At 45.8% G+C, this 27290-nt stretch overlaps 1 protein-coding gene across 11 annotated transcripts in view; it reads left to right on the top strand.

Moving 5' to 3' along the window:
* The window catches only part of TENM4 (teneurin transmembrane protein 4), a 2472585-nt gene that overhangs the window by 1430754 nt on the left and 1014541 nt on the right, over positions 1-27290 (top strand). For all 11 annotated transcript variants that reach the window (XM_069639906.1, XM_069639908.1, XM_069639907.1 and 8 more), the window contains exon 7: positions 753-1043. In XM_069639906.1, the coding sequence (XP_069496007.1) occupies positions 821-1043 (223 nt within the window). In that variant the 5' untranslated portion in view covers positions 753-820. The remainder of the gene's footprint in view (positions 1-752; positions 1044-27290) is intronic.

Genomic DNA, 27290 nt, shown 5'->3' on the forward strand with positions numbered 1-27290 from the left:
ACATAATCTCAGGGATCTGTTAGGTGTGCTAGATACCAAGGAAGAAGGCCTGATTGCAGGGATATGTTAGGTGTGCTAGAAACCAAGAAAGGGCACATGATCTCAGGGATCTGTTAGGTGTGTTAGATACCAAGGAAGGATGCATGATCCCAGATATCTGTTAGGTGGGCTAGATACCAAGAAATGACACATGATCCACGGGATCTGTTTGGTGTGCTAAAGGCCAAGAAAGGACACATGATCTCAGGGATCTGTTAGGTGTGGTACATACCAAGAAAGGGCACATGATCCCAGAGATCTGTTAGGTGTGCTAGATACCAAGAAAGGACACATGATCCCAGAGATCTGTTAGGTGTGCTAAATGCCAAGAAAGGACACATGATCTCAGAGATCTGTTAGGTGTGGTACATACCAAGAAAGGACACATGATCCCAGAGATATGTTAGGTGTGCTAGATCCCAAGAAAGGACACATGATCCACAGGATCTGTTAGGTATGCTAGGTACCAAGAAAAGACACGTGATCCCAGGGTTCTGCTAGGTGTGCTGGATACCAAGAAAGCACACGTGATGCCAGGGATCTGCTAGGTTGGCCTCCCTTTGTCATAGGCTCTGTATTAGAGGTAGCAGACGAACCGGCTACTACCTGTGAGTGCTCTGCTTCCCATTGATCTGTGCTCTGGTAATGGGATAAAAGCACCGTAATTACTGTCAGCCTGTCTCAAGTTCCTCTTTTTTGTTCCTCTCTTCCAGATTATTTACATCTGTTTACCACGGACACTGTCGTTTCTTTTAATGTGGACGACACAGACGAGAGGGCCATGGATGTGAAGGAGAGGAAACCGTACCGGTCCTTAACGAGGCGGCGCGACACAGAGCGCCGCTACACCAGCTCCTCGGCAGACAGCGATGACAACAAGGTGCCTCAAAAGTCTTACAGCTCCAGTGAGACTCTGAAGGCCTACGACCAAGACTCCAGGCTGGCCTACAGCAGTCGGGTGAAGGACATGGTGCACCAGGAAGTGGATGAATTCTGCCGTGCAGGTGAGTCACGTGACCCTGCCATAAGAAAGATGGCTGTAATGAGAACTCCAACCACAAAAACAGACTTCCACATCCTACTTTGTTACCTGTTGTTTGCCAATGCTTTTAGGCAGTGTTTGAAGCGGGATGAGAAATTGAGGGGTGGCACAACTCCAAGCACTATGTGGTGGTGGGGACTACCTTCTGGTAGGGCCGCAGAATCCCAAATAGGTTTGAGAGCTTTAAAAGACATGACGGTGCCCATGCTTTCAAAAGGAGTAGCCTAAGAGATACAGTCGGGTTTTCGTACCTGGCATGAAAGAGAGTAAAGTCTATTTTAAAAGGTGTGCTAAATATGACTAATGCAAAATAGAAGAGATGCTGGCTGGAAGGTTTGGAATAAATCCTAACCTCTGGCATTGCTCTGGACAACCCCCCAGACCATCGTTCTTCACCTGCCAAGCCATTACAGAAGGGGAAGACCATATGCAAATCAGGCTTGGTCCCAGCCCTAAAAGGCCCAATCCAGCCCAAACTGATGGGCCACTGGACTGTTCCTTTCGGGGTGGGACCAAGTCTGATTTGCATATGGGTTTTCCCCTTTTCTAGGCAGGAAAAGAAAAATGATCTGGAGGGTTAGATTAATTCTAAACCTTCCAGTCATCACCACTTTTGTTCTGAAATATGACTAATGTGCAGTCCAAAATGGATTAAGACCAAGATATGCAAATACATATCAAAATCAAATAGGTAATGCACGTTCCAATCCCTCAGTTAGTTTAAAGGAAATCCATGATTATTTATTTATTTAGTTTTAAATCATTCTAATGACAAGATTTCAATATAATATGTTGCAAAAATCCAACAATGCTTTGTGAATGTCACCAGAGAGGACACGGGGTTGGGGGGTAGGCATTGTGGTGAGTGTCCAAAATGCATCACCAAATTGCAGGGTGCATGTCTGCTCCCCGGAACCTAAGAAAGGTGGAACATTTCTTTTTTTTTTTTTTTTTTTTTTTTTTTTTTTTTTTTTAATTGTATCACAATTTTTACAAAATATAGGATGAGTAGTCTTCATATATCCAGTGTCCGGATTCTTTTTAGAAGTGTCTTTATTTAGTAGGCTTAGGCTTAAGGGAAATCCTCCTACTCGAGCGTCAAGGATTTAAGGAAGAGTGTTACTCCTATGACGCATCTAGTGTTGTTCCCGTTCGTCAGGAGTATCCAGAGGTTTTCTTCGTCGAGGGTGAGGTAATTTTTCAATGGGACTGCAAGGTATTTATCTCTGTTCGTTTTGAGCCCAGTACATTCCATTAGCAGATGTTTTGTGCTTTCGATGGCATTTATCGATTGGCAGAAGCGGCAGGAACTCGATGGTATTTGCTTGCGTAGTGCCAAAATTTCGTTAGTTTTTATTTGGTTCAGCTTGAATCTTAGGAACAGACGACTTAAGTTCTTATCTGGGAACCTCAGTAGGTAGCCACGCATGTCGTTTAGCTTCATTGGAGCAGTTGGTAATTTTGCTGTGATGGAATACGACCAGGCCACTTCTTGAGTATGGATCCAATCTGCTTCTAAAAGTTTTTGCGACACTCGATTTGGATTGTGTATGAGTGTCTCAACAGAAAGATCCAGTTCTTCCAACATTTTCCGGTTGGATTGATCCCAGCTTACAAGCGCCCGATTATTTCCCTCGTTAAGTTCTTTCCGTATGAGCTCCAACACTTTGACTTCTGGATTGTTTATTTCCTTGCGGTATAACATCAAGGTGGCTCTCAGTTTTATTGCCAACAGTGAGGAAATGCATAGCTCTCGTCTTATTAGTGCAATTGGAGTGGATTGGGCTAGACCGAGGACCTTTCGCCAGAAAAAAGCTTCCAGTTTCTCCCAGATGGTGTTCGGAGCTAGCAGCATTGCGTCCATCCCATAAACTAGGGTAGGAACAACCTTGGCTTTGTAAAATCTCACGATGGGTACAATCGAAAAACGGCCGTGTTTCTTGTCCACGGCCTTAGCTTGGGCTGTGAGATTTTTTAACTTTGTCCAGAGTGTTTCAAGCATGGGTTTTTCCTCTTTATCGTTACTGATTACAATCCCAAGGTATTTAAAGGCTTCCACTCTTTCCAGCTTCCTTCCATCACAATGCCAGGTAAACTTAGAGTTCCACTTTGAGGATCTCCCCAGGGTAAGCACTTTGGTCTTTGTGGTGTTAAGGCGTAAGTTGTTTTTCGACATATATGCTACCATGTTGTCCAATTGTCGTTGAAGACCTATAGGGGTTAAATCCATCAGGATGATATCGTCCGCGTACAGTAGACGGTCTATCTTCTCCCCTCCAATTGTCGGGGGAAAATGTCTGATCGTAAGGATGGAATCTTCATAATCGGCGATGTAAGAGTTGTACAGCGATGGAGCCAGAGGGCAACCCTGCTTGACTCCGCGTGCTGTTACAATTTCTTCCGAGAGTCGACCATCTGCACTTAAACGAACTCGAATTGATGTCTCTTGATGTAAAGCTTTGATTGGATTTAAAATTGACTCCGGACAGCCTTTGGATTCCAGTTTCGCCCATAAGCGTTCCCTATCTACCTGGTCGAACGCTTGTACCAGATCGATAAAAACGATATAGATTGGGTTGCCACTTTGAAGAGCCTTTCCCTTTAGCACACTCGTGAGTAAGATGTTTGTTGAAGTTCCAGAGTTTCTGATAAAACCGTTCTGGAATGGGTCCGTTGCTTTTGACGAACGCGTCCATTCTTGGAACGCATCTAGGGCCAAGGACGCAAAAACTTTCCCCATTACGTCCAAGAGGGCGATGGGCCTGTATTGGTTCGGATCGTCTGTCGCACCTCTCTTGTAGATGGGCACAATATTGGCTTTTCGCCATGTTGGTGGTATTGCTCTTTTACTGTTACAGTTGGAGAAGAGTTCGCTCATGATGTTGGCCCAGCATTCAGGATTTTTTTTTAATTCCATGTTGCTAATCCCGTCGGGTCCCGGAGCCCTCGAGTTGTTTAGTTTTTTTAGTTTGTCTAGGATAGACTCTTTATCGTCAGGGATAGACCATGGGCTTGTCTTTTTGTAGCGGTCGCTCATCGGAGTTTCCGTTACATTCACTTCACTAATGGGTGCAAATAATTTTGAAAAGTGATCGATCCAGCGCGCCTCGCCCACGTTGTTCTGGATGCTCTCGTTGGTATTCTTTTGTGTTCCTTTGATCAAGTTCCAGAACTCTTTAGGCTTCTTGCCACAGATGGTTGACAGCATTTGCTGAGAATCGTTCAGGTATAGCTGGTAACGATGGTTTTGAAGCCAGCTTCTGTAGTGCCGGGCCGATTTTAGCCACTTTTCGTTGTTCTCTGAGGATGGAGTTTTTTGTGCTAATCTTTTGAGTCTTCTGAGTTCCTTCCTTTTCATTACCAGATCTTTGTTGTAAGCATGGGGATAAGATTGGTCTTTCTTCTCCACCGATGCTTTTGCTGGATCCATTAAAAATCTGGTTAGCAGAGGTGTGTAGTCCAGGTCCAACTCTTTTCTTTTAGGCGCTGTTGATCCTGTAATTTGAGAGCCAGCGAATTGGGCTTCCAGTTCCCGTATGCCCTTTGCAGATATTTTGACTCGCTTACCTTTTTCTGTTATCTCCAGTGGCAGATTGTTCAGAAACGTTTGGGGTTTGATGGCCCAAACTTCTGTCACCAAGAGATTGTGGTCACTGAAAGTTGTTGGCCTGATTGTAAAGGAGCAAATCTCTGGCAAGATGTCTCTCGAGACGAATATATGGTCTATTGTTCCTTTTTGATTGTCTCGTTGCCATGAAGGAATTGCCAGATTAGCTTTGTTTCGCTGCCAGTGAAGATTGTGCATGTCTCGTTCGGCCATGATCTTGTCCAGAAAAATACCTCTCTCCCGCACGGGAGACTTTAGGTTTAGCGATGTAGAGCGGTTGCCAATTCCTTCGCATATGGCATTGAAATCCCCGCCTATAATGGTACTGTGATCATCCCATGTCTTCTGTGCTTCCTCAAAAGCGTTTTGGAGTTCGTTGAGGAGGTCTTCGTTGGATGTTACCTGAGGGTTCCAGTAGACGTTGACCAAAAGAATCGAGCTTTCCTTTTGATTCAGTGTGAAGGATTTTCTTGTAAGAAGCACGGCTTGTATCCAATAAGGAGTTTGTAGTATTTTGAAAATTTCCAGGCCTGATCCTGCTTTAATGGCGATAATGAGGCCAGCTGATGGTCTTCCCGATTCACCTTTTCTAGCACGCGTGAAAGCTATGTCGTAACCATCTAGTTGGGGTTTAGTGGTTAGCCAAGTCTCCTGGAGACAAAGTGCATCGAAATTTCCCAGATTAACATCGGTTTCTCTTGTTAAGTGTACAAAACCTCTCGTGTTCCAACTGCCAAATCTTAATGGATGTGGCAATGGAGATTGTGTTTTTCGTTCTTTTGGCTTTCCCGAGCACATAGAGGTCTTCATTCCTCTCGATCGTTGCTAGTAATTTTTGTGGCTTGAAACTTCGGTTCTGTGCCATGTCCAAGATTCCACTTCATTTGAACTTAGTCTGTCATCGTTGTTGGGAGACCAGTTATTGCGATTGGAATGTTGGAGTCGTTTGATTCGTAGAGTGTTTTGTTCCCGGTGCGTGTCTTTTTGAGGAGTTATCTCAGATCTTTTTCTCTCTTTCTGGTTATCCGCTCCGTTTCTTAGATTCGGTGGACTTCGGTTCGTTCGGCCAGGTTGTGCGTGAGGCATTTTGCTGATGTATCTAGTGCTCTTTTGCGGGGTGGCCTCTGTGTTTCTCTTGACTCTTTCGGTTCCCGTAGATAGGTCCTTTTTTATGTTGGCCTGTTTGGGATCCGTTAGTTCAAATCCCATGGAAAGTAGGTTTTCGGATTCTCTCAGTATGTATCGTTTAGTATTTTCCGAATGGAGATGTATATAAGAATAGTCAGTTCTCCCGATGGTACTTGGTTCTACTATCCACAGGTCTTTGTTTCCAATCTGCTTCAGGCTTGTAATTCGAGTCAGAATTTTTAGAATATTTGATCTGTTCATAGTTATATCCTCTTGCTTTGAGTTGATATTTTTCAGTCTTAGCATATGGGCGGTTAGGATTTGCTTTGCTGCTTTTTTCCGTTCTTGGTCTTGTTCTAATATGCTTTCTCCTTTTTTTTTCTGATTTACCTCGGTGATATATTGGAGGTAAGGATCTGAGGTCTTTTTTTTGTTTTCGAGGCTAGATTTACGAGCCTTTTTCCGCTCTCCTATGTCCACCTGTCCTCGAGTGTAAGCCGGAATAGACCGGGTTTTGTTTTCCTTCCATATGTTTGTGTCATGTCTACGTCTCTCGATTGGTCTTTGTTCTTTTTGGATGCTAGGCCTTGAGCTCCGGGAGGATATATAGTCTACTTTTTGCGGTCTATGAGTTTTCACTGTTGCTTCTATTGGAGAATCGGGAATTTCGTTCATAAAGACCTTGTGCGGCGGTTCATTTTTGGGAGAGTCCATGATCGCTCTATGGATCTTTCTCTTTGACGATTTTGGTGGATGAATTTCGGATCCTGTCTCGTCCCCAGTGGCAATACTCCCGTCTAATTGCTCCAGAACCATGAGGACTGGTTCTTTTTCCTTTGCACGATTGGGTCGCTTTTCACTCTCCTCAGTAGTTCGAGTAACTGTTTTCTTCACTGCTCTCTTTGTAAGACCGTTTTTCCTAACGGCAACCTTTGACTGCTTCGGAGGTATTTGAGGGACCAAAGAAGTGGTTGGCCTGTTCACATCCTTCTTCGAAGTTTGGTTGACAATTGATTTTTGTTGCGAGAATATTCCAAATGTAAAGTTCTTTGGCTTTACAATGGTGTTTTTACTGGGGTTCCCCAATTTTCCCCCGGTCTGGATGTAGGAAAAGGGATTAGCTGTTTCTTGATTTGCCCCCGACGTGCCTGCTTCATTTTCCGTCACCATATAGTTCTCTCCTTCGTCAAGGATAGCAATAATATCGTCCAGTGGCTCTTCGCCTTGTTCGATGTTGGGGATGTAGGTGGTTCTGTCGTCGTGAGCCAGTGGCTCAACCGTTTCGTCCTGTCTGATAACGGGGGCTATCTGATCCGTAATGGGATTTTGTGATTGTTTGTTCTCTGGTTCCTCAGCTGGAGGATGGAATCCATAGGCAATAACGCAGCTGCAGGATGGAGCCTGTCCTTTTTTTTGCGTGGTTTTTTCCCTTTCGGGGTTTTGGGTTCCCATTATGTAACCTTCCAAATATTGCAATTTAGATTGCATTGCTGAGAGCATATACATCTGGTCCCGAAGCGTGTCGTTAATGGTCTCGTACATCTTTGTGAATGGTGCCATTGCTATCGTCACTGACGACATTAATGTTGATTGGTCCATATTTTGCTGCACGAGGTTTAGTGAAGGAGACCGCTGAGTTTCTTCAGAACACCGCGTCACAGATCGTGCTCGAGGCAGTAGGTTTGTTTTTTCCCTGTTGATCTCATGTTCCTTTGGGGAAACGATTGGGCCTTGTTCGACTGGAAGCAACACTGCTCCGACGTCTATCACTAGCTTCTCGTCGGCTTGTGGACTCTTGTTCTTAACACTTTTCATATCCATATCTCGTGGTTCTTTGGTAGAGCTACCTTCTATGATTGTAGTTTCGTGTAAGTATGTATTCGACTCTGGGGTCAAGATCTCTTCTTCAGTTCTCTCCTTTTCTGTCCTTAGTTCAGCCTCTAGTAGAGCTTGGGAACATATTTCAGTGGGCTTTCCCATTGACTCACTAAGTTCAGACCTCTTCTTGTGATTGTTAGAATAATGCCATCTTAGGGGGGTAGAGGACCCTCCTTGTGCTTTATCTGATAGACTGATCATTGAATCTGGATTCGCAGTGGCCTCTGTAATAAGGCACTCAGATCTTGATATATTTGTTTCTGCTTCGCCCAGACTCTCAAGAATTTCATTGTCGGACAGCTCGTGACCTTGATTTAGATTTGCCTCCAATTTCAATCTAAAAAAGTCGTTCATGGCTGCCACTATGCCGCCTTTGATGGGACCGGTTTTTGGCCCTAGTTTCTTTTTTGATGGAGCTTTCGGTCTTGGGGCCATTCTGCTTCTCGCTTTGTTATGATTGTAGCGGTGCGGTTTGCAGATCGTCGTTAAGGATGAAATGTCCAGCCTCTCGTTGTCCGTTCCCGTTTTTTCTTGTTGCTTTTTCGATTGGGTTTTCATTTGAAAGTATGCGACGGTCGGTTTTACCAGGGTCTTAGTTACAGTGCCCGGTTCCGCAGCGGTTTCGATATCCTCAGTAGTTCCATCCTCTGAGTGATCAAAAACCGCCGGATTTCGATGGGCAATTTTGCAGTTGTGTGCTTCTCCAGATTTATCATTAGCCCCGGACATCATCAGCCCGGGTTCCTTTGCATGACGCTGTTGATTATCTAGTGCTGATGCAGTATGAATTTGCGCAGCACATAGGATTCTCGTTGCAGGCCCCAACAGCTTGGGCGTAGCGTCTTGGTCACTGTCCTTGATATTTAGGTGTTTTGAAGACTCGTCGTCGGTGGTCGCTATCGTCCTTGGGCGTTGTCCCACAAGTGCCTCAGGTTGATCTTTTTCTCTCTTGGGGCTGTTGCAATTCGTTTCCGCAGTAGGCAATGGATCACAAGCTGTGCGATTTCTGGTAATCTGGCTCACCTCCCCCTCTTGGCACACACGTTCATCTCCGGGGGGCAGCATCGGCGGTACGATAGTTCTTCCCCGCTGAGTCTCTGCTAGCGAGTTGTCTCTCAGGTCCATCAAGAGCGAAGGCCGGCCTTGGTCCATTTCCAGTATGCGGCAGGACACTTCGTTGCAGGAAGTGTCCAGCAGGAGTCTCGCGGTCTTGAGTTTAGGTGTCTCAGAAGGCTCTGCTTGACCAGACGAGATAGTGCGCTTCGGCACCCGCTTGAGAGCAGTGCTCTTCTCTCCGCGCTTCCGAAGGGGTCCTCTTCCCGGACAAGTCTCCTTCAAAGGCCTGAGTACCCGCTGGTTTGTTACAGTCTCCGCCTCCGCCTCCAAAATCGAACAGGTAAGGAGAGGGAAAGGCGGGGAAGGGATAAGGGAAGTAGGTAGGGTAACGGGAAAACGGGTTTCGTGGAGGAGGGACTTTTCCGGCATGAGAGGCGGAGACAGCGGACGAGCAGCTGGAAGAGCTGAAAAATCAGCGGGATCCACCGCTCCCCACATATGATGGGTAAGGGGTGCCGTACCTGGTTGGGGTAACTCCGCCCTTGTAGTTGACTGTTCGTTCACACAGAGCATTGCAGCAGTAGTCCTCACAGGCTCATCAGTACACGAGTATATATCCATGTCGGTGGCTTTTCCCTTAGTCCACGCTCAAACCGCGGTCTGCCGCTGTCTGCGACCTCACTCTGCTGCTCACTCCGCGGCCGCTCCGCGGGTGGGAGGCCTCTTTGTAGCTGGGCACGCTGGGAAAAAAAAAAGTGGAGAAACAGCAGAAAGACTCCGGTCTGCCGCTGTCTGCGACCTCACTCTGCTGCTCACTCCGCGGCCGCTCCGCGGGTGGGAGGCCTCTTTGTAGCTGGGCACGCTGGGAAAAAAAAAAGTGGAGAAACAGCAGAAAGACTCCGGTCTGCCGCTGTCTGCGACCTCACTCTGCTGCTCACTCCGCGGCCGCTCCGCGGGTGGGAGGCCTCTTTGTAGCTGGGCACGCTGGGAAAAAAAAAAGTGGAGAAACAGCAGAAAGACTCCGGTCTGCCGCTGTCTGCGACCTCACTCTGCTGCTCACTCCGCGGCCGCTCCGCGGGTGGGAGGCCTCTTTGTAGCTGGGCACGCTGGGAAAAAAAAAAGTGGAGAAACAGCAGAAAGACTCCGGTCTGCCGCTGTCTGCGACCTCACTCTGCTGCTCACTCCGCGGCCGCTCCGCGGGTGGGAGGCCTCTTTGTAGCTGGGCACGCTGGGAAAAAAAAAAGTGGAGAAACAGCAGAAAGACTCCGGTCTGCCGCTGTCTGCGACCTCACTCTGCTGCTCACTCCGCGGCCGCTCCGCGGGTGGGAGGCCTCTTTGTAGCTGGGCACGCTGGGAAAAAAAAAAGTGGAGAAACAGCAGAAAGACTCCGGTCTGCCGCTGTCTGCGACCTCACTCTGCTGCTCACTCCGCGGCCGCTCCGCGGGTGGGAGGCCTCTTTGTAGCTGGGCACGCTGGGAAAAAAAAAAGTGGAGAAACAGCAGAAAGACTCCGGTCTGCCGCTGTCTGCGACCTCACTCTGCTGCTCACTCCGAACATTTCTCGTGATGTGAGGGGAACTGCTAATGGGATGTATGTGTGTATGTGTGTGTGTATGTGTGTGTGGCAGTAGGTGGCGGGTAGTGCAAGGGAGGGAATTATTTGGTTGGAGTCTCCCATTGAAATACCCACTATGTCTAACTATTACCTTAAATTTAACATTTTCAGAATTAATGGTTTAAAAACTATATTATTGTTGTTGTTGTTTCCACCGGATTTGTAATCATGTGTTGACCGTTTTAATGTGCCATATTCGCCAGCGCTGTGCCACTGTGGTGATGGTGTACCCGCTTTTTTGTTCAGTGGCATTTAGTGCAACAGAAATTCACGCATAAAAAATTTAAAACAGTATGGACTGAGAAGAAACTCAAAGATAAAGGGGTGTTTTTTGGATGAAGTTAATACAATGTAGTGGGTGGCAGAGAAATTGATCTCTACCTGTAAAGAAGATTGAGTGATTTGGGCAAAATAAAGGCACACACTGACAAGAGCATTTTCATAGCTTCTCAGCCAATAGGGATAAGGGAAAGGGGGGCAGCCAATCACAAGAAATGCTAAGGCCGGATGGGCAGTCAGTTTGCAGCAACTACTCCCAGGCCTGTATTTAAATGACTTAATAATAGTCGGCCATTGATGTCTGTTTGGAAATATCTCAAAAAGTAAAAAGGGACAAATGGGGAGAAGAGCAGGAAATGTTCACCTGCAGAACCAAGGTTATCAGTCGCCTTCAGATCATTGTGTTGGGTCAAGGCCTGCCTTCTGATTGTATCAGTGTTCAGATTACATGTCATGTTTTTATGAGTTTCTTTATTCTTAAAAAGTTACACACATTGCCTCTGGCACACTCTACAATGATGCAGTCACTATAAGCAGCTTGCACCCATTCCACCATTTGGGACATATGAAGAATAATACCACCATTTTCTGTACTTCTTCATGCTGCACTGTTAATTATTCTAAGCACTATATGATGTTGGATATTAGCACCCAGGGTGGGGCGAGCAGCCAATCAGGTTCCTTGGATCGCAGGCTGAAACTGCTAATCTCAGCCGGTATTCCATGGAACCCGAAGTGGTATTCCCCCAGCCCGCACCACCATCTGCCCCATTTACTGCTTTTCTTCGGATGTGGTGGTACCCTCTGCCGCTGCTGCTGCACTCCGTGGCCACCATGGAAATGAAAGAGGGCCTGCCTCCCATATCCATGGCGGCCATCTTGAAACAGTATTTTCATTCAATGTACATTGAATCAAAATACAATTTTCTTAGCAGCCCGGGTTTCTGGATTGGAAACCTGGTGTACTAATAATGTTAAGCAGCCGTTCCAGGGGCTGGAACGGGTGTTAACATCCTGGGGCCCTCATTTCCCTCCGGCCTTTTACTCGGGCCACGGGCTGTTAAGCACACGTTCCTAGGGCTGGAACGGGTGCTAACGCTACATTATTAAACAATCGTATTGTGATCCAATTATTGACCTCGAAAGGATGAAGGACTGATTTGGCCCTACCAAGATTCAGGCTGTTGTCCTGCAGTCTGAGTGAAGGGTAAGCGATTAACTCACTGTCTAGCCACCTAATCAAGTGTGTTCACTTTGTTTGGCCTTATTCAGCCTTGTCTTGCTTTGTCTTGGATCCATGGCAATTCCTTGGTTTAAAGACACCTTTAGGCTCCATGGATGAGGGGTTTTCGGTGTTAACTATTACTCTATGTATTTCTCTTTCATTCGTTTCCCAGTTCATTATTGTATGCAGCTAGAATTTTGACTTTAAAGGTGAGAGTATTCCCACGACTGGCCCTTTGCTGTTTTTTCTTCTCTTCCACTTCCCCAACTCTCCGTTTACCAGATGGTGCTTGGGGGCTTAATGAGGTCTGCCATTTGGGGACTGAGCTATCTGTGAGGTCAGTGTTCACTAGGGGTGTCTTTGCCCAGACCTCACTGCGCTTACCCGCCTTTTGCCCCCCTGCATGGCATTTTAGTAGTATTTAGAGTCGGGGGTTGTTTCTCTTGAGCTTCCCTTTTCGTTAAAGTATCTTGATGTATTGATATGTATCCAGGACTCAATTTTCCCTCTTGTCCGTTGTAGGGATATCTCCAGGGTTGCTGCCATTATTATTTTTCTCCTTATGCCCTGTGTGAGGAATTCGACCATCTGGACAGGGAGAGTGTGCTCTCCTGGGCTTTTTTGATTTTTTGATAAATGAAAATAAATGATGGGAGTCCAACCTTTGAGAAATGAGTGCGCCCATTCTGCACCCGTTTCATCTGCTTCCCAAACCAAACACATAGTCACCTGTACTCTGGGAAGACACAGCCTACAGGCGCCGTCTTCCCCTGTCATAGTCACATGGAATGTGACAGCCCTAGGTACATCAGGCCTTCCAAGGAGGAAGGTACACCGTCCCCCAGCCATGAGCAGCCTAATTAAAATATCAAAGGCTCCATGGATCTGCATTCCTTTGTTCTCCGGCTGGTGGTAGTGCAAACTAATGAGAGATAATTGAAGCAAGCCTGCTGAGGGGCTTGGTTGCCGAAGAGACAACAGGAAGGTGGGACTAACACCCCTTTGGTGTGCAATGTGTCAACTTGAAGCTAGTTCCCACCCCTCTGTATGAAAGGCATTGAAATGCATGTCTGGGTCCACTATTTACCGTAGGCAAACACCTGCAGAGCTGACCCCTTCGGGAGAAGTATGTGGTTTGGGGGAGACAGGAAGTCTGCTCCCAGAACATACTTCAAGGGAAAACCTGCGCTTTAATCAAGAGTTACAGAGGGCTCAGTTAAACAGAGAGACACTTTGAGCTACAACAGACAGGAAGATGGGTGGGACTTAGGTATAGGTTGTCACTATCTTGTCTGTCCTCTTGCAGAGCACTCTGGTCCTGCCCTCATGCATAACAGAAGATTGTTGGTGGGGACCCAGGATTGGTTCATTAAGGTGGGCCTAGCCTACACCAATCGCTGTGGCCCGTTTGGCTTTAAAAGAGGGCTAAACCCATCACTTAACAAATCATCTGAAGACTTTGCAAGGAGTAAGAAGAAGGACTCATTTATACCCAAGCTGAAGGTACAGTCTACCTTACATCTTCTGTCAGGAAGCAAGATCCCTCCCCTAAACATTTCCCAGGGAACAGAGGGAGATACCAGACTCAGAGGACACATCCAGCAGCTCCAGAACCGGTACCCAGCCAGCACATAGCGTGCCCTGCTAGGTTCTGACAGCAAGCTTCCTAGGTGGGAAGTGCTGAAGAGTCTCTGGGCGAAGGACAAGGCCATTGCCTGCTAACATCCTCCTGAGCTTTGGGTCATCCGCCTTAAAAGGACACACACCCTGCGAATAAGCTAGTAAGAGTGCCACACAAGCATCATCCAGCGTTCATCTTTGTATGGATAATTTGGAGACAGTCAAGTCCTTGAACCGCATTCGGCTGCACTACTGACTGTTGTCACACCGCAGTTACCAGAGATATCCAAGACGCCTCGACCAGCATTCCTGATCCGCCAACCAGCACAGAGACAGCGATTCTTAGCCATGATCCGCCATGCCAGACAGGCTGCAGACATCAATCCAGCCCCACTTCTTGAACTGCCTGCCGCCTGGTACCCACAGTTGTCTCCTGCCACTAACTCTGTCTCACGGGCTGCAAAGCGCCCTGGAACCGCCTCAACACTGTCGAGCACCAAGAACCTCTTCATCACTAAGTAGTACATTGTGTTCTGCCCCCCTGGTCCTTCTCTGAAGGCCCCTAGAGACAGGTACACCTGCTAGTCAATATATAAAATAGAAGGGGATGTGTGTTAATATTTAGACAGATAACACATACTGTGCAAAGCAACCCTAGTTAATCTCAAACACACGATTGGATGATGACAGATAACCTTCAGATAGTTACACAATGCATAATGGACCAGAATCTGCATCAGGTACGTTGTTTTAAAGAAAGATAACTGCTGCACTGGAGCATATTTGGTATTCAACTGTATGGTAGTCTAAAAAAACCTTGCAATTCAAGGGCTAGCCTCCAATACAATATTTGCTGCAAAAGAGATTAATTCTGTTAAGGCGGGCGCAGTCGGAATGATAATGCGCAGTTGGTTTGTTTGCTAAGTATGTTTGCAGATAGATCTGCAGTCATGATGCTGCATCCCCTACATGGCCATTTTTAATGAAATTGGCCTTACCAGAGGGTTCAGCGCAGCTGACAGCCTGCTGTGTATACAACCTGCAACTCGCTACTCTACCATTTCCCCAAAATACACTTGCATTGCAGTAAGAATGTTATCTCTAAAAAGAACAAAAATGAATGAATGGTTCACGTTAGAAGTTCTGGCGGCAAAGAAAACCAAACGCATGGCCGAACGTAGTTGAAGAAAGAATCCTCCGGCCTGCACGCTTGACATTTACAAAGCAGCAGTTGAAAGTCTTAAGACCATTATTTTGAAAGCCAAAGAGTCCAAACTAAGTGGTCATATTATGACAGCTTGCTCAAATTCAAGGGAATTGTTTGTCATTTTCCATCATCACAGCCACATGTTGATATTGATAATTACTGGTGTCAAATATTCCATGATGGCTTCATACAGAACATCTTTTAGCATCAAGCTTGCATCTTGGATAGGGTAAGCAAGCTTCCAATTATAGAAAAGAAGATCTTATATAATCAATCAATGTAAACCTCTGACTCATTAACATCTCTCTCATTTAAAGAAATATCTGATGTGACGGTTCTAGACACTGTAAAAGGAATGAAGGCAACTTCCTGCAAAGGAGACACTCTTCCAGCCTCCCTTTTAAAGGAGTTCCTGCCTTCTTTTGTTTCTTATGTTACTAGTTTCATAAATCGTTCTCTTTTGGAGGGACTTGTCCCACCGAAAACCTTAAGAAAGCATGGATATCACCATTGCTGAAAAAAGAAAATCTTTATCCAGACGATCCATTAAATGATAGACCAATCACAAACGTTCCTTTTGTGTTCAGAATCATGGATACGCTAGCCAGCAATCCGTGTCAGGAGTTTGTTGAACAGGACGGAAGTCTCGCCTCTGGTCAATCAGGTTTCTGCAAGATGCACAGCACCGAAGCAACACTTCTAGACATCAAATCTAATGTAAGTAAAATCATTGATAAAGCTGGCCTACTTCTGTTGCTACTACTCGACCTCTCGGCCCCTTTCGATGTGGTCAATCATGAACTATTGGCTGAGAGTTTGGCTGAGATCGGGAAACGCTCACACATGGCCATTCAATGGATTAAATCATTTCTTGGCCCAGATTTTCAAGAGTAGTAAAGGGAGATTTCCAGTCGAAGCAAGTCCCCATGGTGTGTGGGGTCCCTCAGGGTTCCTGCTTCTCGCCCTTGTTTTTTCACATTTACTCTAGACCATTATTCGACCTCCTGGATGATCTAGATGTGATATTTACTAATTATGCTGTTGATACCCAGATCATCCTGGAATTAACTGGGTTGTATGCTGATGACTCAGCAAGAGTAAGTGATGTTTTTGAGGCCATCCAATCCTGTGTGGTGATGGATTTCCTTGCTCTGAATGATAAACAAACACATTTGGCACCATGCAAGCAAATATAAAGAAGCTTCAGGTAATTCTAAATGGGATGGTTTGTGCGGTCCGTGGCCTGAACAGGTGGGCACATAAACATATGGCCCGCAGGAAATTACACTGGCTTTCCATTAAGCAGAGACTCTCTTTTAAAGCATCAAGTGTCGTTTATAAGTGCCCATCCGGAGCTGCCCCAAGATACCTCAAATCTCGGATTAAGGGAGCCCCCATTAGGGGCTCTTTCTGATCTAGCAATCAAGAGCTTCTAAATCAACCCCACACTTGTATCGATACAGATCAGCAAGTCCAACTTTGACTTCTGGGCACTGTCCCTATGGAATGCCCTTCCTCTCCCGCTCAGGTCAATTCCATCACTGGCACAATTTAGGAAGAGCCTAAAGATCTTTCTTTTTGATCGAGGAGTTGATTAATCACCTTGATACAACTATCGCTGCCCGCGGCATGTAATTGACCTCGCTGAGATATCTACTGTTGCCACTCGGAAGTTTTTTTGTCCTTTCTGTCAGTAAGCGCCCTGAGGGCTTCAGGCGTGCGGCACTATATAAGAACCCTTTAGAATAGAATAGAAAATTAACACAAATATTCAATTTTGACCTGAGAACGAGAACTGTTGTTTTCAGTGCGCCACTGGTCTATGGGAATGCTGCTTAACTGCTTCCACTCACCGTGAGTTTCTAAGAAGGAGCGCACTTCTGTAAAAACTAAGGTTGAAAACCAGCCTTCAGGAAACACAGCTCAGGGCAGATAAAAGAGAAATATCACCGGAGCATCAGACAGCATCACCGATTCTGAATGGGTTCTTTTAGGAACCTCCAGCTTCGCACACCAGAGGAAGCCTTGATAGACATTCACAAAGCTCCACCTGCCTGTCCGGAAACTCCTCAATAACTTTGAGGCTTACTGATTGTAATATACTGGGTCAGGCTGGGCCATAAAACAGTCTCGGGCACCAATGAAAAAGAAGCCCACAGTTGCAAATGGCAATTCGTTCCTTTTGTGACACTGTTTGAATAGTAACCATGGGGTCGTGTTTTGATGAAGTGTGATGCAAATTGTGCATTTTAAAGACTATTTATCAAGCAACACTGGTCAAAACTACTAGCCGCAGAACGAATTGATGCATCAAACTGGCCAAATTGGCCAAAAAAGTGCCCCACTTTGACCCAAAAAACTGCCCCACACCAGCATTTTGTGTTTTAGATCAGCCGTGGGCCTATTGCCCTATAGACCAGTCTGAGCCTTGTAAGATATAATATATGATGATGTAACATTATAAATTCAACTTCTGCTCACATCGGCAAACACTCCCAGGGCTCGTCTTCTGGCAGTTTTTAGTCATATTGATGAGGTATGCCACAGTGATGAGCTATGTCACCCGGACGAGCTCTTTCACATTGATGAGCTATGCCACAGTGATGAGCTATGTCACCTGGAAGAGCTCTGTCACATTGATGAGCTCTGTCACAGTGATGAGCTATGTTGCTGTGATGAACTCTGTCACAATGATGAGCTAAGTCACGGTGATAAGCTCTGTCACTGTGATTAGCTCTGTCACAGGGATGAACTCTGTCACTTTGAGATCTGTCAAAGTGATGAGCTCTTTCACAGGGATGAGCTATGTCACAGTGGTGTGATCTGTCACTGGGAAGAGCTCTGTCACATTGAGGATATATGGCACAGTGATGCACTCTGTCACAGGGAGGAGCTCTGTCACATTGATGAGCTCTGTCACAGTGATGAGCAATGTCACCGTGGTGAGATCTGTCACCGGGAACAGCTCTGTCACAATGATGAGCTATGTCACTGCGATGAGCTATGTTACTATGATGAGCTCTGTAACAGTGATGAGCTCTGTCACAGTGATGAACTATGTCACAGTGATGAGATCTGTCCTCAGGAAGAGCTCTGTTACAGTGATGAGTTCTGTCTCAGGGAAGAGCTCTGTCATATTGATGAGCTATGTCACAGTGATGCGATCTGTCACCAGAAAGTGCTCTGTCACAGTGATGAACTCTGTCACAGTGATAAACTATGTCAAAGTAGTGAGATCTGTCACCAAGAAGAGCTCTGTCACAGTGATGAGCTATGTCACGGTGATGAGCTCTGTCACAGTCATGAGCTATGTCACAGTGGTGAGATCTGTCAGCGGGAAGAGCTCTGTCACAGTGATGAGCTATGTCACTGTGATGAGCTATATCACTGTAAAGAGCCCTGTTACAGTGATGACCTATGTCACTGCTGTGATCAGAACAGAGCAATCTCGTATTTGTCCTGTGTATGTCTCAAAAGTTCCACAAATGGTGAATGCAGAGTTTGCCCCAAACCAACCTTTTGGCACTTCAGGCTCTTTTAGTCATCTTTACCACTGTGAACGCCGCATTGTCCCTTTGAATATATCTAATTCACTTATCACAAAGCCATGTTATTCAGTGTTGCCTTTCATTAAGTCGAGAAACCCTTTTTTCAAGATTGCTTGTTAACTTTGCCATCTCCATTCTCTATTATTACCCACTCAACACAGGTCCAAAATGGCAAATCTCAAAGCAAAATATGTGTTTTCCTTTCATATATGAAAGCCATCATTTCTATAATTCAATATACACTGTACACGTGGGTTCATTATTGATTGTTTGGAACTGTGCATTCGCAAATGTTCTAGTAGATTGACACCTGTATTTATTTTTGGATTTGATAAAGTAGGGTGCGCCCCAGAATCAAGTGTTGTTGACAGTGCTTTTCAGAAATGGTGGTCTTCTAAGGCTCCAATGCACCCCAGTAAAGAGTTCCACACGCCTGCCAGTGTGGAACAGGCCGGCACCCCTTCCTTTGCAATGAGGTAGAAAAGGAAGGGTGGTGAGGGGCCTCTGAGGAAAGGATTGGCGCATGCGCCCATGGCAACAGTCACTGAATTCAGGTGACAGGCGCGGAGGATAAGGCCTAGGTACACACACGGGGCATTGAACTGAGGTTTTTCTTTTGTACTGGCAGTCAGTGTACGTCATGAAGTGGCAGAAAAATGTGGCCATACTTGGGAGGTTTAACAGCAAGGGGGTCTCCACGTTCTGAATTATCTGCAGGTTGGCAGCCTCTGCCTGGGTTGCAGTGCGTAGCCCACCCGTAATTGAAATAGTATGTTGAGCGCACATTTTTCACAGCAATACATGACATTTGTTTCACTCGTCTTATTTTGCACAAATGTACTATTGTAGTCTGCAATTTGAAATGTGTAACGCGCCACCGACTGAATTAACTGCATCAAGGTGTGGTGGTGCACTGATTATCGACCCCATAGCCCCCTAATTCCCCCCTAGCCCGAAGAGAGAATTAGCATAAAAGGCAAAGCTTTATGGCTTTACAAGACTGAAGTGAATGACCTATTACACAGACCTTCTGCAGCAAGGAGTCCCCTAATCTAGAATCGGCCACCGAAAATCTAGGTTCACCTTTGCAAATAAACGGAGTCCTAGAACCAGCAAGCTCTTATCCTCTGAGCCAAGTGATCTAGCACGACAATAAACATAAATATTATTATGAAGGTAAAAAGGAACCAGTACATGAAGACATTTAACAAAGTATTTTACATGTAATCCGACACCTCACCAGAAGCCATTGGAGGGATTGTCGAGAACTAGTGATGGATTCAACATACTGGACAATCCTTTGCAGGAGCCACAGATAGTAGAAAGGAGATTTGACCAGTTGGTTAATATGAGCTTTAGACGTCACGAATCAACTTCTGGGGCACCAGTGGTCCAGGGATGAATATCGGTTTCTAAACCATCAATCAACTCCACACCCCTAGTACACCAGAAGGGATCCGAACAGATTAGAATACAAGTGAATTATAAACCTCCTTGTCTAATTTTGGTAACGTGGATGGAACGGCAGGCTTATTTCTGCAAGGTCATGGATTGTTGGTTAGTTGCAACACAGTGAAAATACAATTATTACCCAATGATAAAAGGGACTGTCCAGCCAAGGTTGTATAACAATTTCAACTTTATTATTATTACAACAGACAGTTCTAGCACACTACAAAATACAACCCACACTGTAAAGGAACACAGACAGTTTCACAAAGGAAAGGGATGCAGTCTGGATACTGACAGGAGGGTAGTCAGTAAAGCAATCAGTCTTAAATGTTCAAGGTTATTTGGTTTCAGCACCAAGGGAGCAAGGGGTCGTGAATGTCCCTAGGGGCTTTCGCAGAACCACAATGTACCTGGTGCTTGAAATGATTTTGATGCTCAACAGTGTCGAGTCGGTTCCAGGATGCTTTGCGGCTCCTGTGAGAGAGTTCAAGACGGGAGACAGCTGCAGGTATCAGGTAGCAGGCAGTTTGGCAAGCGAGACTGGATGAACGGCTGCCGGCTGGCCTACACAGGGGTTTGGAGTAAAGAATCATTGTCTCTGTGCTGGTTGGCAGATCTGGAACGCTGGTCGAGCATCCCAGATGGCCTTATTGACTGCAACATGTCAACAGTCAGTGGTGCAGCCGGTCGTGGTTCGAGGGATCGACTGCCTTGAAAATGTCCTTACACGATGGACGCTGGTTGATGCTTGTGTGGCACTCCTTCTGGCTTCTTCGCTGGGCTTGTGGTGTACTTTCAAGGCGGACAGCCCAAAGCTGAGGAGAGTGCTTGCAGGCGACAGCCTTGTCCTTTGTTCAGAGACTCTCTGGCACTTCCCACCTAGGAAGCTTTCTGGCAGAACCTAGTAGGGCATGTTGTGTGCTGGCTGGATACTGGTTCTGCAGCTGCTGGATGGGTCCTCTGAGTCTAGTATCTTACTCTTTTCCCTGGGAGATGTTTAGGGGAGGGATTGGACTTGCTTCTTGGAAATCCTGCCCTTCCTTCACTGGTGGAAGCTGTACGGTAGACTGTACCTTCATCCAGGGTCCAAATGAGTCCTTTTTCTTACTCCTTTTGAAGTTGTTGGATTATCTGCTAAGTGAGGGGCTCAGCCCTCTTTTAAAGCCAAATGGGCTCCAGTGATTGGTGCAGGCTAAGGCTAACTTAAGGAACCAATCCAGGGTCTCCACCAACAATCTTCTGTTATGCGTGAGGTCAGGGCCAGAGTGCTTTGCAACAGGAAAGCTAAGAGGTGAAAACATGTACTCCTAAGTCCCACTCATCTTCCTGTCTGTTGTAGATCAAAGTGTCTCTCTGGCTAACTGAGCCCGCTGTGGGTCTTGATCAATGCACAGGTCTCCCTTGAAGTTTGTGATGAGAGCAGACTTCCTGTCTCCCTTAAATCACATACTGCTCCCTCTGAAAGGGGTCTGCTCTGCAGGGGTTACCTCCGGTAAATAGTGGACCCAGACATGCCATTCACTGTCCTTTATACAGAGAGGTGGGAACTAGCTTCAAGTTGACACAATGCATATCAAAGAGGTGTTAGTTTTTCTGTCCATTGTTAAGTTCTGTGACCAGGCCTAGTTGCAGTCCTGCTTCAAGCCTTTGCTATTTAATTAGGCTGGCCAAGGGATGTTTACATGCACCCCTCGTTGTCACCTGTCATATAAATGTTTCAGAGAGGGCTTTGCCTGTAGGCTCTGCCCTCCAGAGTACACAGGACTTTGTTTGTTTTGCGGCGAGCATTAGAAAATGTGTGCGAATTGGCCTCACGCATTTTTGGAGGCTGATCTTCCATCATTCGTTTCCTAAAAAATAATAAAAAAAGCCCAGGCGAGCGCACACTTCACATGCAGATGGTGGAATCCCTCATAGAGGTACAGAAGCCCCCAATTACCACAGTATGGTTCACAGGTGGCAGAGTGCTCCCAGAAGCCTCTCTGTGTACATATTCCCTGATTAAAAGCCTTGCCTGCCTTCTTCTCTTTCCATCTGCCAGATATGTCACCTGCCTTCTTTGCTCCTCAAGGATTTGTGCATTCTGGGGTATTATTCTAGCCTCTGTTAGGATTCCACTAGGAAGCGTAGGCCTCGCGTGGCTGGCCTTATCATTCTGTATTTCTCTAAATTGATCATTGTTGACATATTCGAGTAATTGGTATCTTTCTCTGAATACCATTTAGTTGGTTTAGAAATGGCAGTCAGGAACCAGTGTGGCCTTCCCTTGTGGTGTGTCTGATAGTTTTTTTAGTTTTTTTGTGGCTTAGTTTGCATGAAACTTTACACAATTAAAATCCACAGTCTCAAAAACAATTTGCAAACATCACAATCAATAAGAGTTAAAAAATTAACAAGTTATCAAACAAGAGCTACATTTGAAACCCACATCATACTTGCCCACAAGAGCTCTTTAGAACTATCTGTGAAGAAACAATACCCCTCTTTTGAAAAACAAATAATTTGTCTCTGAGTTAGTGAAAGGCAGTCCAAATTCCAATGTCTTGCTGTCTCCATACCACTGGAAGAACTACAAAAATGACAAGATACTGGTAAAACATCCTCACCCCAGTGTTGGGTCCGCTCTTTGGACTTGCTTTAATTAAGAGTAAATCGCATATAGGTATTGCAGACTTTCGAACATGGGAAACATTTGAGGTAATTAGGTAAATGGCCTACCCTTTGCAGAAACCTAACATATTTCTGATAAAATGAAAGTGATTCCAAACCCTCAAAAGGCCAGTCGCCAATCATCCCTGAAAAGGATACCTTTCACAGTTTCCTGGATTTGCCACCACCGCTGACTCAGATGATCCAATACAATCCATCCAACACATTATCCATCATACCCCTAAACAAACACAGATTTCACAGAGTGGTTCATTAGGATCGGATTACAATCCTCAAAGATAGAATTATGTGGGGTAGAGAGGAATTCATGAAAAATTGACAATTGCTTCCACTGAAAGCGACCATTAAGAGAGATCAGATTAGATTCATGCCTAACGATAGCACAGGGAATGGCAAATGAAAGGCCCAATACATTTTCCCACACTGTGGCCAGGATGGAATCCAGGTAAGGGCCAAGGGCTGCCAACACAATATCTAAACCATAAAGCATAACAGGCTCAGTGTTCCCCGGATGGTAGATCACTGAGAGGCAAGAAAAACTGCATAACATCCTAAAAATGCTTTTCATGTGGGTTAACAAGGGTGCCATCTTGGTTTTCAGCATGTTGTTTAAGTTATAACCTAGATAACGTGAAGAAGCCAGTGTGTCCGGTAGTTGGTCGTTTGACAGGTGCTCTTTCGGCCACTTCCGGTGGTTGTGTGTTGGCTAATGTACATTGATCATGCATTGAAAAGCCGGGTTTGAAGAGTTGTTTTGAATTTCAAGTGGTCCTGTAATGTGTGGCTTTCCCTTGGTAGTGTGTTGCAAAGTTTGCCCGGCATAGTGAAGAAGGCAGGTCCTGTGTGTTTCTCTGCAGAATCTCCAGGTTATTATTAGCATATCTTTTCTGGATCTTAGATATCCGCTTGGAAATATGAGATTTTGTTTTGGACGGGTGCTTCTCCTTGATCCTGGAGCGCTCTGTGGATGATGCAGAAAGGTGGTCTTGAAGTGCATTCTTTTTGGGACTAGTACCCAGTGCAATGCTCTAAGACCTTGTGCTCCCTCCTGTTGAGTCTGAGTAATAGTCTAGCTGCTGTGTTTTGGATCCATTGTAGTTTTCTGTGAGCTAGTGAACTCGTAGGCCCTTTTTAACGAGATAGCGCTACCCGGGATGGATGGGGATGTAGATCTTACTCTTGCACCAATAATAAGACTGACTCAGGAAGTGGACAAAACTGTAGCTCTTTTATTAACAATTATCTAAAATAGGGAGTACAACGGGCATCAACAGACGCTGCACAAGCATTCTCTCTGATGCACTCGACAAAACACAGTTATATAGGAAAAACCTGTCATATGTGATGTCATGCTATGTGGCAAAATAAGCGAAAACCTACAGCGATTTATGATAGGCTTAAGGGGAACCTCTGAGTATGCTTTCTATGGAGGTCTGGATGGTGATTGGCTCTCTAAGGTCAGGTGGATATCTATGCCCACCCCTAGTGCAAGTCATCTTCAATGTCATAAAAATACATGATGTTTCATTGGCTTTTAAGCTATAGCACTCTTAACTCTGTTGCCCTCTATAATTGCTTGGCACACTTGTACCCTTCAGGAACATTCCATTTGCTAGCAGCACGCAAGCTGGTACCCTAGGTGCTGGAGAGTTGGATTTGATCGTGCTTCCCCACCTAATTAGCCCATCATCCATCATCACTCTTGCTGTCTTCCATTCAATTAATCCTTGGAACTTGGCCTTGCAAAGGATCGTAGTGCCTAAGAATAAAAGGGATTGTGAGCATGGCCTTATCTTCTGGTCTCGGAGTAGTTCGCCCCAGAGTCTATTTTCATCTGACCATGTGACAAGCGACCGTATTTTGAGCTTTTTCTTCTCATTTAACACTATTAATGAATAAAACCTGGCACCTTTTTCCATTACACCTCAACAGAAGCTTGTCACGCTTCTCACGTTCATTGTATCTTCTCGAATAGATAACTAGGTTCTTAGCGGCCACAACTCTTGACACTGGGCCAGACAACCTTTCTTGAATCTTCCTTCGTCATCAGCTGTTCTCTTCAACTGCGCCACACTTTCAGCCCTTCTATTCATGGGGTCCGAGTTTTCAGAAATGCGTCGTGGAACATCCAGATTCTATACACACAAATATATACATTGGCAGCACCGCCTGCAATCTATTCACTACGTATAGCCAGCCTCACGATTATTTAGTCTACTTGCATTACAGCATCTGTACAATTGTAAAACGGCTTACATTTTCTTCATCATTGCTCTCCGCACGTGCACTCTTAATTTTGTTCATGAAACGTTGCTCAATTCTTTACTTCGCCATAAGGTCTATTCACCTTCTTCATTGGCATTTCTTCTGGGTGCATCATTTCTGCTTCATGTGACGTCACCATTTCTTCTCTTTCATTCATCTTCACACTTCTTCCAGAACTTCCTTCAGAAGACTGTCATTTCTGCACGGGTACATCATATAGGGTTTTCTCAATGGATACCTTGTTTCAAGGACTCTTTGCAGTATAGGTACCATTGCCGGCGTTGCGCATGTCGCAATTTACGGTTTCCAACATATAGGCAAAGTGGGGCCGGGACCTCTGGTACAGGCACTTGGCTCCTCCTCTGCACTAGCTCTGGATATCTAGATATTGCTATTGGCAGAATCAGTTCCTGAGATCAGGCTTGACAGCAATGATTCCAGTAAGGGGTGGTGAGGGGTGTTCCTTGAAGGCAGGAAGAGCAGCAACCATCCCTGGATCATGTCAATGGTGGTTAGGCATGGATTGGGCTGGCAGGAAGGGAAGCAACTGTCCCTGAATCAGGGTGATGGTGGTGAGGGCTGGGGGGAAGTCAGGAAGGGCAGAGGTCTACTCCAAGAGATGTTTTAATCAAGGGTGGAAGTGGTGTTATTTGAACATTTTTAAAGAAAGCTTTACAATTGAAAGTGCTCCGGGCCCAGCTTTTTTTCAGAACAACCGTTTTTAAACAGCCATTTTCAGAACTGCAGGATGGCACACCACAGAGTTGGCCTACTTTAGTATGGATTTTTTGGGGGGATTTTGAAGCTTACTACTAGTAAATTCTGTGTAGTTAAGTTCCTTATCAGGCTCCCTTAAAAAACATCCCTTTAAATATATGTCAGCATGTTCTTTCTAACACAAAATGCCGACATTGTTATTGTTTCCTTGTTTGGAGAAATATATCAGTCTTTTCCAACTACTTCCACACTCCATATCATCCCTGTGACCTCTCTGTGAATGCTCTTCCCCCCTCCATATCATCCCTGTGACCTCTCTGTGCATGCTCTTTCTCCATCCGTAGCATCCCTGTGACCTCTCTCTGCATGCTCTCTCCCTCAATATCATCCATGTGACCTCGACTGGCATGCTCTCCTACACTCCATATCACCACTGTGACCTCTCTCAGCATGCTCTCCTTCACTCCATATAATCCCTGCGACCTCTATCGGCATGCTGTCCTTCACTCTATATCACCACTGTGACCTCTCTCAGCAAATGGAGCAATAGATTAGTCTTTTCTAACTACTTCCACACTCCATATCATCCATGTGACCTCTCTGTGCATGCTCTTTCTCCCTCCATAGCATCCCTGTGACCTCTCTCTGCATGCTCTCTCCCTCAATATCATCCATGTGACCTCTATCGGCATGCTCTCCTTCACTCCATATCACCACTGTGACCTCTCTCAGCATGCTCTTCTTCACTCCATATAATCCCTGCGACCTCCATCGGCATGCTGTCCTTCACTCTATATCACCACTGTGACCTCTCTCAGCATGCTGTCCTTCACTCCATATCATCCCAGTAACCTCTATCGGCATGCTCTCCTTCACTCCATATCACCACTGTGACCTCTCTCAGCATGCTCTTCTTCACTCCATATAATCCCTGCGACCTCCATCGGCATGCTGTCCTTCACTCTATATCACCACTGTGACCTCTCTCAGCATGCTGTCCTTCACTCCATATCATCCCAGTAACCTCTCTCGGTATGCTCTCCTTCACTCCATATCACCACTGTGACCTCTCTCTGCATGCTTTCTCTCCCACCATGTCATCCCTGTGACCTCTCTCTGCATACTCTCCTTCACTCCATATCACCGTAGTGACCTCTCTCAGCATGCTCTCTTCCACTCCATATCTTCCCAGTGACCTCTCTCGGCATGCTCTCCTTCACTCCATATCACCACTGTGACCTCTCTCTGCATGCTCTCTTTCCCTCCATGTCATTCCAGTGACCTCTCTCAGCATGCTCTCCTTCACTCCATATCATCACTGTGACCTCCCTCGGCATGGTCTCCTTCACTCCATATCATCACTGTGACCTCTCTCTGCATGCTCTTTCTCCCTCCATAGCATCCCTGAGACCTCTCTCTGCATGCTCTCGCCCTCAATATCATCCATGTGACCTCTATCGGCATGCTCTCCTTCACTCCATATCACCACTGTGAACTCTTTCAGCATGCTCTTCTTCACTCCATATAATCCCTGCGACCTCTATCGGCATGCTGTCCTTCACTCTATATCACCACTGTGACCTCTCTCAGCATGTTGTCCTTCACTCCATATCATCCCAGTAACTTTTCTCGGCATGCTCTCCTTCACTCTATATCATCCCAGTGACCTCTCTCGGTATGCTCTCCTTCACTCCATATCACCACTGTGACCTCTCTCTGCATGCTTTCTCTCCCACCATGTCATCCCTGTGACCTCTCTCTGCATACTCTCCTTCACTCCATATCACCGTAGTGACCTCTCTCAGCATGCTCTCTTCCACTCCATATCATCCCAGTGACCTCTCTCGGCATGCTCTCCTTCACTCCATATCAGCACTGTGACCTCTCTCTGCATGCTCTCTTTCCCTCCATGTCATTCCAGTGACCTCCCTCGGCATGCTCTC

The sequence above is a fragment of the Ambystoma mexicanum genome, chromosome 7q, assembly GCF_040938575.1.
Source record: "Ambystoma mexicanum isolate Mex_15411 chromosome 7q, UKY_AmexF1_1, whole genome shotgun sequence".
Classification (NCBI taxonomy): Eukaryota; Metazoa; Chordata; class Amphibia; order Caudata; family Ambystomatidae; genus Ambystoma; species Ambystoma mexicanum.